This window comes from Myotis lucifugus, unplaced genomic scaffold, assembly GCF_000147115.1.
Source record: "Myotis lucifugus unplaced genomic scaffold, Myoluc2.0 scaffold_31, whole genome shotgun sequence".
Classification (NCBI taxonomy): Eukaryota; Metazoa; Chordata; class Mammalia; order Chiroptera; family Vespertilionidae; genus Myotis; species Myotis lucifugus.
In genome coordinates this window covers 170,309-184,805 of record NW_005871079.1, presented here as the reverse complement: position 1 = coordinate 184,805, position 14,497 = coordinate 170,309, and the positions used below count along the sequence as shown (strand labels likewise).

Below are 14,497 nucleotides of genomic sequence, written 5' to 3'. Positions count from 1 at the left end.
TGTGGGCTGTTATTATCTAGGGAATGTGCCTGCATGAGGGGACTAGTGTCCTTTCAAAGTCACTGCAGACCTCTTGGCCAAACAAAAGAGATGCTGAGGCAGCAGGACCACTGAGTAGCGTAGCTAAGCTCTCAACACAACACTTAGTTCCCCAGCCTAACAGTGCTGCCAGCTTCCGGGGGTCGATGGGAGTGCAGAGGCCTGGTGCGCCTTGCTCAGTGGTTCCAGACAGACAGGGACTGCCTTTCACAGGGGCGTTGGAGATGGGCGGGCACTTGGATTGCCACTGTGTCTGGGGCATTTGACTGGCTCTCATGGGTCAGAGGCAGAGATGCTCGATGCCCTGCGGTGTCCAGGATGGGGCCACACGCCAAAGGTGCATCTCCTCCAAAACGCCAGCGTGCCTCCCCCCGCACTCCCTGTCGGGGAACACTCCCAGGGCCCACTCAGCGAATCTTCCAGAACAAAGCCGCAGTCCATCCCCAAACGAGTACCGAAGACCCCTGAGACCGAAAGCTGTGTGTTGCTTTGAGATTAGTTTTTTCCTGGGTTCTGTCCATCAAGGTTTAAAACCTATGAAGGGTCGGGTTTCATTCTGGGCATGTTGTTTATTGGCCTCCTGGACTGATAGTCCTTGACTCCTACAGATAGGGTTTCTGTCTTTCCGCTGTGAGACAGACATGGTACTCGATGACCTGGAGGGGGAGCAGGCACAGGCACATCTCCCAGACATAAAGCAAGGCCCAGGGTAGACTGGGCATCCGGTACCAGATCCCACCCAGCGCCACACCTGCTATGAACCACAGACGCACCTCGTTTTATTGCACTTTGCTTCAGGTTTCACTGTTCATTTGCACAAAAAGTTAGGTGGCTTTGTCCATCGGAACAATCAGGATAGAGGCTGTCTGGTTATAAATCCACTTCAGACCTGCCTAGAGTAGCGTAGGCATCTAAAGGACATACATTTATTTCTCCAGCAAGTGACTCGAGTGTGAGGAATTCATCCCAGAGGGGTGAGGGTCGATGGTTACATTTCATGTATCGGTATCACTTCACAGTGTGCTGCTGTGCCTCTGAAGCAGTGGTTCTCAACCTTCTGGCCCTTTAAATACAGTTCCTCATGTTGTGACCCAGCCATAAAATTATTTTCATTGCTACTTCATAACTGTCATGTTGCTCCTGTTATGAATCGTAATGTAAATATCTGATATGCAGGATGGTCTTAGGTGACCCCTGTGAAAGGGTCGTTCGACTGCCAGAGGGGTCGCGACCCACAGGTTGAGAACCGCTGCTCTGAAGGAACTGTTGCCTCTCGTTTGTATTGTCTGCTCTGTGTTCCTTCTACATCCATTTAAATGCCCATCGGATTGCTTGCCTTTGCACCAAGCCTGACTCTTTCTCAGATTGTAAGTGGAGACGATTGCGTTCGGACCCGTAGTTTGTTTCTGCACCCTGCGGAAAGTTACCCTGGCGGGGGGGGCATGCCCTGCGCTGCTCACACGTGCCCAGGAGACACTCTGTCTAAGGGAGGTGGCGCCATGCTTTCTCCTAAAGAGAGGCTGACGTTTTGCTAGGCTACTTTTAGAGAAACAGAGAGCAGAGCAAGGCTGCAGATTTTACAGTGTCCATCCAGGAAGGAAGGGAGGAAGGAGAGCTCTGTGGATTTCTTTGGAAACCTATTTAGCAATATCCTCACCACAAGCTGGTGAGTAATTTCGGCCTTGGTGCTCTCCCCTAAACAGAGGCAGAGGAATTCCGTCCTCTGGTTTCCAGCTCCTCCTTCCTCCCTTCCTCCAGGGGAATCCCGTTGCCCCCTCTCTTTCCTCTGCCCATGTTCTCTCTTTGACCTGATGGATGTTTGTTGAGCGAATACTGGACCTGAAGCATAGGCTCCCATTTTGAAACAGTTTTTAATTTCTGACTGTTCATCAGTTGTGTCTGTCACTCACATTTTGAAACAGTTTTTAATTTCTGACTGTTCATCAGTTGTATCTGTCACTCACCTAGCACCAACTGTACACCAGCATTGAATATTGCTACTGGATTTACACCTGGACACATAAGAATTACGGTTTTCTTAATTTAACACAGAATTTACAGATGTATTTGCCAATGGGGAGAGAACTTGGAATTGTGGTTTAGCCGGGAATTTCCTACTTAATGTGAAGAGAGAACAGAGGAATTTGGCTAAAAAGCAAACTGTTCCAATGGTAGACTCGTAGGAGATAAAGTCAACCAAGATCCAGTCCTCGGCCCAGGGAAACGTGCAGTCTAAAGGGAGTAAAGAAGAGTGTCACAGTAACAACAATGCCAGGCAGGCCGAGGACTGGGAAACGGAAAGGCTTTTCCACCCACCAAAATATGCGAAGTGAGGTGCACCCAATGCAATAGCAGAATCAGAAGACCTCTACCATTCTTCTTACTTTTTTTTATCATCTTTAGAATCTCCCTAATGTATCCTTTCTGTCTTTGTTGTTCATCATTTTCTAGAGGAAATAATATCTTGGCAAGAAGCCCCCCTATAACTTAGGAATGCATTACAGCAATGGTTCTCAAAGTGGGACCCCTGGCCCAGCAGTACTTGTTGCAAATGCAGATTCTCAGGCTCCGCCATAGTCAGAAGCTGGTGAGGGTAAGGTCCAGGAGTCTGTGTATCCATAAGCCCTTCGGGAGGTCCTGATGTCCACTGACCATCCAGGGTTCCAGAGCATCTGTGTCCACCTGAGCTCTGTGGTGTCCCAGTCAAGCCGAGTGCTTCTCATTGACACGGTTCTGTTGGCAAATAAGCTCAAGAAATGCTGCAAAGTAGAACTCGTTGGAGATTTGCCACATCTGTTTTCCTATTGAAGGCTCTGAGACGTCCTGTACCAAGGAGGTTTAGTTCACTTTCCTTAACCAGAAGCTCCCATAGTTATTTGAACAGAGATGCAGTATCACTGTGTGATGCCTGTTAAATTAGTCTTGTTGCTAGGATTCTCTGGAACGCATTTTGGGAGAAACTTCTGGAAAGAACTTTGCTCTTTATGCTGTCTGTATCTAAAGTGCACTAAGTGGAGACCCTACACACACACACACACACACACACACACACACACACACACCACACAGACAGTGTGGGAATCATGCCTGAACCCTATCCAGTGTAGCCAGCTTCCTTGTCTTCCTCTCTCTCCACTCCATCTCTATGCCTCATTCCACTCCCATGCCCACTTTATTCTCTGCTCCTCAACGGAAGATGGGGGAGGGGGGCTACTGACCCCTGCTGAGCCTCAGTAATGGCTTCGTGTCCACGAAGAGTATGGTGTATATGTTTTCAGTCTTTCTACTTTTGTGAAGCTCGTGTGACTAAGTCACAAGTGGTGTTTTGACATTTTTTTTTTGGTCCATGCATTTTTGTAAGGATCATTCATTATCAGTTATCCCTATACCTGTAAAGACTAGCCTGTCCCCAAAGATCCGATTTTTCCATTGTTTTATAAAAAGATTTTCTTTAAATGTCAAAAATTGATGATTTAATTGTATAATTAAAATTTCTGTCCATCTAGCTTTGTCCCAACCATGTGGTTTCCCAGCTAACTTGAAGAAGTCTATGCATACATTATTTCATTTACTCCTCAAAATGGAGGGGTGGGGAATCCTGTGAGGTAGGTATTATTTAACCTCATTATTTTCCCCAGACAAACAGAGGAGTTTATAGATGAAAAACTTGCCCAGATCACACAACTAGCAATTTGGAGTGTATAGTGAGACTTCCAGGTTTGAATCTGTTTTGCCACTTAACAGCTGTGTGACCTTAGGCAGGTTAATTAGCCTCTCTGTGCCTCAGTTTCCTCTTCTGAAAGATGAGGATAATGTTGTGCCTACCTCACAGGGCTGCTGCCAGCTTTTACATTAATAGTCCTGCAGCACTTAGAAGGATACTATCAGCAGGGGGGGGGGAGCTTCAATAGTTGGGAGGAACCCTGGTGTGAATAAGCTAAAGGGACTTAACAACAGTTAACATTCCATACACATTGTGGATTGAGTGACTGAATGGACGGTGCCACTGTTTGTGTCCTTGCACACACCCTGCTGGGTGGTAAGCCACAATCAATCCCAGGAAACACAAGGATTTAAATGGATGTTGTCATTCTTGCTTTAAGATGCATGCTGGCCTTGTGGTTCTCTTAGACCTCTCTCTGCTACTCCAGTTTCTCATTCTGGCTCCGACCCCATCTGTCATTTCCACTGTTATGTCTAAATTTTACATTATAATTTGTTCCAGGGCACTTGAATATCATAAGTGATTTAAAGATGGCATTCCTCTAATAAGTGCATAAAATATTTTTTAACTTCATAAACCTTATTTCAGCGGGCTTTTCATGAAACTCAGTCTGCCATTTGGATCCTCTTCCTTATCACCAGTTCTAGCAAAAAAAACACCCCAAAAACAGAATTGGGGCATTCCATTGGTGGCAGACTTAATATCCTTTGAAAGGGCCCTTTCAGATCACTCTTCCCTAGAGTTAAGCATTTTGACCAATAGCTGTTAGGTTTTGGTATCAAAAAATAAGGGAAATGCTTATGTTACTGCCATTTCATTTCATTCCATATCCTATTATTTCAGGGAAAGTGGTAGAAAACAGACGAACATTAGGATCTCACAGTAGTCGTTTATCATTGCATGATAACTGGTGCAGGTCAGAACTTCCTGATTCCACAAAAGAAGCTGTGGTGTGACTAGCATCAATGTAGCATCAATATTTCTGCACTTCTCATGGGCGTCAGTTAGGGTAACACTTGCAGCTGCTGCCTTTAGACTTTTCCATAGCAGGCTCTTCACCAGGACCACCAGTAAGAGCTTGGGTGGCTGTGCAGCGTGGGCTGCCCTAGACTCCTGGGTGTGGCACAGATGAGCTATTTGGTGGGATGGCTGACTCGTCCAGTTTTCCACAGTGAGGTAGTACAGACAAGGCACCTTAGTCATTAATGAAATAAAGTTGTGCTGCTGAGAGCAAAAGAGCTTTCTACCAGGTGAGTACCAAGAATGTGAGAGAGCAGACCTTCTTCCACCCCACCCCATCACCACAACAGCGTTCTGGTTTGGCCATTGATTCACCATTATTCGTACAGGATCTTCGCATGTATAGCAAGCCCTATTGAAAGCCAAGAAATTGCATCCAGATATAGTTGAATTATAGTCATGTGACAGCAAACACAAATATCCTATATAATAGAAGGCTAATATGCAAATTGACTGGGTGGCGGAATGACTGGTCATTATGACACGCACTGACCACCAGGGGGCAGACGCTCAATGCAGGAGCTGCCCCTTGGTGGTCAGTGCACTCCCATGGGGGGAGTGCTGCTCAGCCAGAAGCCCTGAGCTGGGCTCACGGCTGGCTAGCACAGCGGCTGTGGTGGGAGCCTCTCCCGCCTCTGAGGCAGCACTAAGGATGTCTGACTGCCGGCTTAGGCTGACATCCCCCGAGGGTTCCCAGGCTGTGAGAGGGTGCAGGCTGGGCTGAGGGAACCCTCCCCCCCCCAAGTGCATGAATTTCGTGCACTGTGCCTCTAGTAGTGCTTATAATACACCAGGCATTGTCCTAAGAGCTTTGCGTGTATTTATCCTCAGAACAACCCTATAAGGTCAATACTATTTTTATCCTCATTTGACAGATGAGTAAACTGAGGCACAGAGATGTTAAGTTGCTCACTCCAAGTCACACAACTAGTTAGGTAGCGGAGCCAAGATTCAGTTTCAAGCAACTTGACCCCAGAGTCTGCTTTTATCAACTATGTTTTTATTTATAAGAAAAGAGAGGAATATTACATTCATTTCTGGTTAGGTATAGGCTATAAAATATTACACAAATTTAAGGCAAGAAGTATTAAAGAAGGAAAACAATAAAAGATCAAGTCAATAGGAAGACATAAACATCTTAAATATGTATGCACCTTATAACATAGCTATGAAATGGATAAAGCAAAGATTGACAGAGGTAGACATGGACAAATTCACAGTAACAGCTGGAGATCTAAACACACTTCTCTTAATACATATTAGAATCAGCAGACAAAAAGTCAGCAAGTACATACAAGAGTTGAACCATACTCTTAAGTCAACATATTTAACCTAATTGACATTCATAGAATACTATCCTCAACAACTGCAGAATGCATCTTTTGAAGTCCCCATGACACGTTCACCAACGTCAGTCACATTCGGGGCCATACAGGCTAAGATTCAACAAATTTCAAAGGATTGAAATCAGGTATATTCTCTGTCCCAGTGGAATTAAGACATGAATAACAAAAGATAGGAAAATCTCCAAATGTATTATTACTAATACAATTCTAAGTAACCCAAAGTTCAAAAGAGAAATCATAGTGGAAATTAGAAAATGTTTTAAACGAAATGATAATTAAATTGCAACAAATCAAAAAGTGTGGGATGTAGCTAAAGCAGTGCTTGGAGGGAGAGTCATAGCAAGTATATCAGAAAAAAAGTTTGAAAATCCATCATTTAAGTTTTCATCTCAAGAAGCTGGGAAAAAATCAGCAAATTCAGCTCAGAGAAAGTTAAAAAAAAGATGTAGGCTGAAATCAATGAAATAGAAAACAGGCATATAATAAAACCAACAGAAACAGAAGTTGATTCTTTGAAGGCATTGATTGCAGCTAAGTATAAGATTGCAACTCAATAAATTTCTTTCCTCCTCCTCTCCCTGCCATCTACTAAATTCTGAGTTAGGAAATCCATTGTCTGCAGAGTGGGACTTTTTCTTTAAGTCCTCCCACAGCAATACTTTATACCACTATCAGGATTAGTTTGTCAATTCCCTTTTCAACTTTGAGTCTCTGCAAATTCTTTTCTAACTGTTCTCCTGTCTCTGTTTGTTCCATGCTAAGCAGATGGCCCAGAAATTAGCCAAAAGCAGGAAGAAGGTGCAGTACAAACAACTTCATCAGCTTGGTGTTATGCCTGTTCTTTCCATTTATTTATGTTTTCCCTTTTTATTATTTCGTGTTTTTGTTTTCTGCATCCAGCAAGTTTTTGTTCAGATTTCTTTTTGAACCGCCCCATAAGCCAACGTTTCTCAAAACTCAGTTGCCTAAAGTGGCTGTTTTCTGTTGCTCATGAGTCATTTCACGTGAGAGGAACGGCAGGGAGCAGATTGGAGATGCTACATGAGTCCTACACTCGTGTGAAAGTTCCCACCATTCAGGCATTAATGTGGCAGGGACTTGGGTCTGTCCAATGATAGTCATGTTTGATTTTCAGACTTGTCAGATTGCTGGATGCAAAAAAGAAAACTCGCTAATAACCACGCGTGTGCGGAGTTAAGCCTTAAATGAGCCAGACGGGTGCGCTTTTTATGGCTGTGGAGCTTCTGGATGCTTCTGAGCTACCCATGGGACATGGACGCATTGGGCTCTTTCTGAATGGGGTGGGTTCAGGGTGCTGCTTCTGTGTTGCTGTGTCGGGTTGTGAACACAAAGACCCTCTGACCAGAACTGCATTCAGATGACTTCCTTTGCACCTGCTGTAAACATCGTCCCCGTCCCGTGAGCAGGGGCAGACTGGTTTCGCCACGTTCCTCTGGTGGCAAGTCAGTGGCCCTTCTTCCTTTGAGATGTTGGGCTCCAGCAGCCTTAGAAAGGGCCACTGGCAACCCTCGTTCCCAGAGCCAAACCCCTACAGGACGTCACTGCTTCTAGAGTGGAAGCAGCAAAGGGGATTCTATGTTCTTCCTTGGAACCTGCAAATGCTAACTCTCACTCACGTGCCCATCCTCTGAGGTAACTTCAGCTCTGACAACCTAATTCTGGAGTCTGCACTGCTGTTCTGGTGACTGTGTCTCGATGCCTGTGTATGAGCTCCCCTTGCTTCCATCTCCGGGGCCAGAGGAATGTACTAAGCTCTCTCTCGGTGCATGTTTCTTCTCAGGCTCCGGAAGGCGAGTCTCAGCCAATGACCGAAGTGGATCTCTTCATTTCTACGCAGAGAATCAAAGTATTGAACGCTGACACACAGGTATGAGCTGGCTCCCACCTTTCCCGAGGGTCAAGCTCAGCAGCATGGCAATGCAGAGACCGTACCCCTGTCCATAGAGCAGCTGTCCCCAGACGCTGGCTTCTATACACGCTAGAAGGCTGTGTCTGCAATGCCTGCTTGGGGTGGGGTGCACTGCACAGGGAGCCTTGGGACTGTTTTCTTAAAGACAAAAGGAAAAAAGAAACTGAACATTGTTTGATAATAGTTCTCATAAGTTTTTATCAGAAGATTTGTGACCTTGAACAGATTAGCTTTTTAAAAATCTTTTTTTTTAATCACACACACACACACACACACACACACACACAATGCAACCATCACATGCAGATTTTTTAAATCTCTGTTTCATTTTTACCTTCCCCACCAGAGAGTCTAGTAGTTGTAAAATGATGGAAATTTCTCACCTGCCACAGGCCTCCTGGGTTATTCTTAGCCCAGGGAATTGGCCCCAGGCGGGTGGGTGCACAGACATCTGCTCGCAGGGTCTTTGCTGTGAGCACCAGAGCCCCCTGCATGTGGCGCCCACGTGGCTGGTTGGGGGGAGACAGACTTTCCCAGGGGTCATTGGATGCTGCCCGATTTACCGCCCTCTCCCTTCCCATCCAGGAGACGATGATGGACCACCCTCTGAGGACCATTTCCTACATCGCAGACATCGGGAACATCGTCGTGCTGATGGCCCGCAGGCGGATGCCACGCTCCAACTCCCAGGAGAACGTGGAGGCCTCGCACCCGTCCCAGGATGGGAAAAGGCAGTACAAGATGATCTGCCACGTCTTCGAATCTGAGGACGTAAGGGTGCTTCCCCCATCTCCCTCCAGGGACCCGAACTGCCTTTGGGGGGCCAGATTCTCTATTTCTCAGGACCTGATCACATGTGTGAACATATTAATTGAGTACCTACTGTGCGTTACTCGGCCTTCTACCCCCATTCCAGTGCTAGGCACAGAAGGCTGGATAAAACAGACTAGGTACTCCTGAGGGGTGTAGGGAGACAGAAGATAAATAGATAAATATACTTAATACAAAATTAGGTAGCGGGAAGTTTGATAAAGAAAAATTAAAACTAGGTCAGGATAGAGGGCCAGAGGCTGTTTCAGATGGAATGATCAACTAAGTTCTCCCTGAGTGGGGAGATCGGACAGAGATCTGAATAACGAGAGTGAGGAGAGAGCACGTGCAGAGGCCTGAGGCAGGGGCCTGCTGAGGCAGCTTGAAGAAATGCAAGGAGCCCAAATTGCCTAAGAGCTTACACGAGAGACGCGAGGGAGGTGTTCAGCCCGACCCATGGAGGCCTGAGCGGGTCTCACCTGGGCAACAGGGCATTCGGGAATAAAGTTCTTGGCCGTGTGGGCTACCCTGGAGGCTACTGGAACATTACGATCCCTGCTCACCTTCAGTCCTGATGAAAACCTGCTGCTCCTGCGGTCAGAAGCCGCCTGACCCCCATCTCTCCAGCTGATGCAGTAAACAGAGAAAACGAATGTTCAACAGAGATGGGGCCCATCCTCCCATTCAGTCCTCTTCCCCGGGTGTGACTGGAAGCGCTGGTGAGGCCACCAGCTTCCAGCTGCATTAGCATCCAAGTGTCTCCAAGGCTGGGCAGGCCGTGGAAGCTGCCCCCGGGACGGCCACAGCCCCACCGTGGTTTTGAACTGCGGAGACCTAAGCCGGCCATGATGGTGCCGTTGACTGTGCTGTTTTACCTCCTGCCACAGTGAAGCAAGCTCTGTGTCTCCTGTTGAGCAGAGAGAGCCCTTTCTACTTAAAGAAAACCTGTGGCAACCTTGGCTCCTTAAAGAAGCCGTTTTTCCTGCATGAACATGCTCCTCTACTGCAGTAATTTGCCTTCCTCCAACAAGCTGGGCAGAAGCAAGCCGCTTTCCCTCGGGGAATCGAAGCTGCCCTGCTGTAGCCCGGGGAGGAGGAGCCCTCACACTTTCTGCACCATCCTCACTGTCTGGTTCTCTGGACAAGTCGCCCACCAGGCAGCGAGCTTGCAGCGCGTGTCCCCGCCATTCTCCCTGCTATGCCTTTCACACTGAGGCCAGACTCGCACACTGGGAGTCAATGAGCTTCGGCAGGTTCTCAGAAAGTTCCCAAAGCGTCCGGTTTAGAACCGTAAGCCTCGTGTGTCCTGCAGGCCAGTGAAAAGGTGGGTTAGCTCTGCTCACAGGGCCAAAGGCCCCCGTACGCACATACTGGTACGTACGTGTGAGGAGCCCTCTGCCACCTTCATCTGGCTGGGAGCCCCATGGCTTTCTTTCCCTTGGGCTTCCTGTCAGGGAGGATGATGACAGGGAAGAATGTGAGCAGGAGTTAGGACAAGCGCGGACCTGGGAATCTGACCCGTGGCTTTTTAGCACAGGACCTGGGAGAGCTCGAGGGCGAATCCTGCCTCCAGGTACCGGCTGTGTGGCCGCTGAGCTTCTGCAGGAGACTGTGTCCCCTCGCTGGGCTGCTGTGTGACTGTGGTAGATGCTGCAGAAATACCGCAGCCCGTGTGTTCGCACGTGCATCCATGCATGGAGGTCAGCACGCGGCTGGCCGTGTTCCCAGGCACACAGTGTTCAGTGCATCTGTCCGCGTGCCTCTGAGCCTGAGGCGTGCCCACTGTCTTCGCTTTTACAGCAGGATGCAGGGTGGTGGTCCTTGATGGGCTGTGGCACGAAGCCACCAGATTCTCAGAGAGAAAAGCCAAGCATTTCTTCCCCACGGCCAGCCACACAGAAGGCACTGCCATCTCTGTTAAGTAGCTGCTTTTAAGCAAAAACTGGGGAAAGGAGTAGAGGTTAGAATTGTGTGTTTTAAAACATCACTCTAAAGACTTGGTGGTGGTTTTCTACCCATTCCGATTTCACTGAGAGGCAGTCCCATGTGGTGGGCAGAGGTTGGACTCTGAAATCAGTCTGCCAGGATCCAGCCTCTCCCCACCTTCCACTGCACCCCCTTCCCAGGCCGTGGACAACCTAACCTCTCAACCTCCGTCTCCTGATGTGTCTGAAGGGGACAGTAACAGAGCCACAGTTCCAACGTCTAAAGAGCTCTGACAGACAAAGGGGTTTGGGGAGCCACTTTGCTGATAAACCTGCCCTGACCCACCATGAAATCACTGATAGGGTTTGCCCAGCTGACTGTGAATCTTGTACGTTTTGCTGCAGGAATATTACTGTGTTCATTATAGGACACTTCCCCAGGCCCTAAGAGGGTTATCACACAATATAGGATACATGATCCTGTTACTTTTCTAAAATCCCAAATTTTCTAATTCTGGAGCACAGAGCTGAGGAGGAGGGCCTGTGGACCAGTCATACTCCCACCAGCCATAGGCTTGCCGTGAGGATTTCTGTAATGATCCTCGTGAAGAACTGAGTGCGTGGCAGGCATGTAGGCAGTGCTCGGTTGCTACTGGCTACCCTGAGTCAGAATATGGATGAACTGATGCAGGGAAAGGCTATCACAGCTCAGTGCAGGAGAAGGAGCAGTGGAAGCAGCATCCCATGCTGTGAGCTGTGTGACCTGCAGCAGGTTCCTTTATGTCTCTGAACCTCAGTCTCCCCGCCTGGAAAACGCAGGGTTGGACTAGATCAGGGTTCTCAACAAACGTTTAAATGCCCAGATACTATCCATCCTGAAATGAAATGGAGAGACGATGTAACCTCTCCTTTTGAAAACGTTTTTACAAAATAAAGTATTGCTACCAGTGTAACACTACGGAGAAGCGAAGGGACCCAGGCTCAGTTAGCATTGCACTTATCACAATATGTGAATGCCTGGCTCCAGCCGTTCCAGAAGGAATAGTGGGTCAGGAGGTGCTTGCACCTACGTGATCAGTGAGTTTGGGTGTGAGAGCACCGTCCTCGGCTGAATATCGTAAACACTCTGTATCTGACATTTTGAATTAAGGTAACTAAGGAAATAGGTAAGTGGACAGACACAGACACACGGGCAGGCAGAGTTACCCCCCAGGCCAGCCTGTGTGCAGCCGACAGGGATGTGATTCATTGGCCGCCCAGATACCATGAGCAGTATTAATGCTGGTGAGTTTCCAAAGTCATGACGCTTACTCCTTGTAAAGTGCTGGCCTAACGAAATCTCACTCTCAGTTTACAGAGTGCTTGTGTTCTTGGAACATCCAATGTGTATAATTGATGTCTTTGTTTTTTATATAACGTTGAGTTGAGTCCTGATTCAGATGGTTAGAAACAGGGTTACATGTAACGAACATCCAGTGGGATATTTGAAAATCATGTAATAAGAGGTCGAATGACTCATCCGTGTGTAGGACTGTCCACGGTTGTAAGTCCAGTGTCTCTGACTCCTGTCTCCCAATTGCCCGTAGCTCCCTTGTGACTGTTGTCAAAACCAAAAATGTCCCCACTGGCCTAGCGGATGCCTTGGGCTCCGTAGTCCTGATGTGGCCCAGGCTGTGCCCCAACAGGGCTGCCCTCCTGACCTTCGTCTTCCCTCTCTGGCTGCTGTCTAGGCCCAGCTGATCGCACAGTCCATAGGGCAGGCGTTCAGCGTGGCTTACCAGGAATTCCTCAGGGCCAACGGGATTAACCCTGAGGACCTCAGCCAGAAGGAGTACAGTGACCTGCTCAACACCCAGGACATGTACAACGACGACCTGATCCACTTCTCCAAGTCGGAAAACTGCAAAGATGTAGGTACTTTCCTGGTCGAAGCTCCAGGGAGCCCGGGGGTGGGGGTGGGGGTGGGGGTGGGAGTGGGGGTGGGGGCGGGTAGAGAGCGTGCTGTCAGCAGGACATTGCATGAGGCTCTGTGATGAAAGGCTAGCAGAGGGCTATCACTATGAGCCAGGGCCTCCCGCAATCCTGAGCTAAATTTGGGGTGGGTTCCAGGGGCAGACAGGACCTGCACTCTACCTTACCCAGCCCACAGGTCATATTCCGAAGCACTGGGTGTTGGGACACAATTCAACCCATACCCGGGGTGTCTCCCATTTGGTTCAGCGCAGTTCTCCAGGGAAGGGGCCAATCGTGAGCTTCAGCCGAGGGGGTAGGGGACGCCACCCTGTGAAGGAGGCTCTGTCGGGCCCCGACAGCCACCACTACTGAGCAGGTTTGAGCATATGGGTGTCTGTGAATAGGAATTAATAAATTCACACACACTCTCGTGGGTCTTCCACGAAGTGTCCTAGCCCTTTATGTGTGTCTGCAAACCTCGCCAGCCAGCAGAGCTCCCAAACGAACTGTCCCCTCCGCCCTGCCAAGGAAGGCTACGGACAGTGATGCACACCTACAGCACAGCCTTCCTGTTTGCACTCCCAACCATTTGGTGGTGATGACTTCAGCATCTTTTCTTTTTCTTTCTCTTCAGCTTTCTCCTTGCAGAGAAGTGTCTCTGTAATGTATATGTATTTACTTTTAACTCAAGAATCTTAAATGTTGGAGGGAATTTGTGAAGCATTGTGGAATAGGGGAACCGGCGCATAGAATCCAAAAGCTATTTCTGGAAGCCATAACTCACCACCAAAGCTCTCACCTACACTGTCTCTCCCCCATCCCGCCCTCCCCAGGGACTATAGGAAAAAAAACAGCTCCGTGCCCCCGTGGTTGTATTGCCAAGTAGAAATTGCTGATGTGGAACGAGAATAACAAAGACGGTGTGGGCCCGTGTTAAGTTGTTTCTTGCACACTCCGATGCCATGGAATACGGAGAAGACGGGACCTGTAGGGTTGGAGTCTCGGGGAAATGTCTTTCTGCATTAGCCACGGCAGGAAGAGGGCCAGTGCCCTGGAGGGTTGCTGATTCAGGCTTTCTAAGTGTCTCTCTCCTTTCAGGTCTTCATAGAGAAGCAGAAAGGAGAGATCCTGGGTGTGGTGATCGTGGAGTCCGGCTGGGGCTCCATCCTGCCGACCGTGATCATAGCCAACATGATGCATGGCGGGCCCGCTGAGAAGTCGGGGAAGCTGAATATCGGGGACCAGATCATGTCCATCAACGGCACCAGCCTGGTGGGCCTGCCTCTGTCCACCTGCCAGAGCATCATTAAGGTACCTGGGGATGGGGTCGAGGAAGTCCACTTCTGTGGCAGGCCTGAAGCGTGCCTGCAACTCCGTCATTAATATTCATGAGCATAGTCCCAGTGTCGGGCACTGAGGACACACAGAGACCAAAGGCACGGGCTTGCACTCGGCTGTTTACCATCAAGTTACTATTTATAGACTCCTCCCTGAAATCGTTTTTACATCAAAGATGGGATGGTTGGCTCAGATAACACCGGTGTCTGATACTGTGCCCATCAACAGGCGTCACTAATCAGTCACTGCGCTCTCTCCACTGTCTCAGCAGAATTGTCCTGAGCTCAGTCACCCAGTCACCCCCCGCGCCTCGGGCAGTGGTTCTCAGTGGGGGGCTCTCGAACCCCATCCCTGGGAGACATACAGCAAGGTCTAGAGATAGTTGGGGTTTGTCACAACTAGGGAAGGAGGA

At 48.6% G+C, this 14,497-nt stretch overlaps 1 protein-coding gene across 3 annotated transcripts in view; it reads left to right on the top strand.

Annotated features, from left to right (window-relative positions):
• Nucleotides 1–14,497, top strand: part of APBA1 (amyloid beta precursor protein binding family A member 1) — a 179,302-nt gene that overhangs the window by 151,984 nt on the left and 12,821 nt on the right. For 2 of the 3 annotated variants that reach the window (XM_023752334.1, XM_014454087.2), the window contains exons 6-10: nucleotides 6,895–6,927; nucleotides 7,931–8,017; nucleotides 8,645–8,830; nucleotides 12,525–12,704; nucleotides 13,846–14,058. In XM_023752334.1, the coding sequence (XP_023608102.1) occupies nucleotides 6,895–6,927; nucleotides 7,931–8,017; nucleotides 8,645–8,830; nucleotides 12,525–12,704; nucleotides 13,846–14,058 (699 nt within the window). The remainder of the gene's footprint in view (nucleotides 1–6,894; nucleotides 6,928–7,930; nucleotides 8,018–8,644; nucleotides 8,831–12,524; nucleotides 12,705–13,845; nucleotides 14,059–14,497) is intronic. The other variant, XM_023752335.1, reaches the window with a different exon arrangement.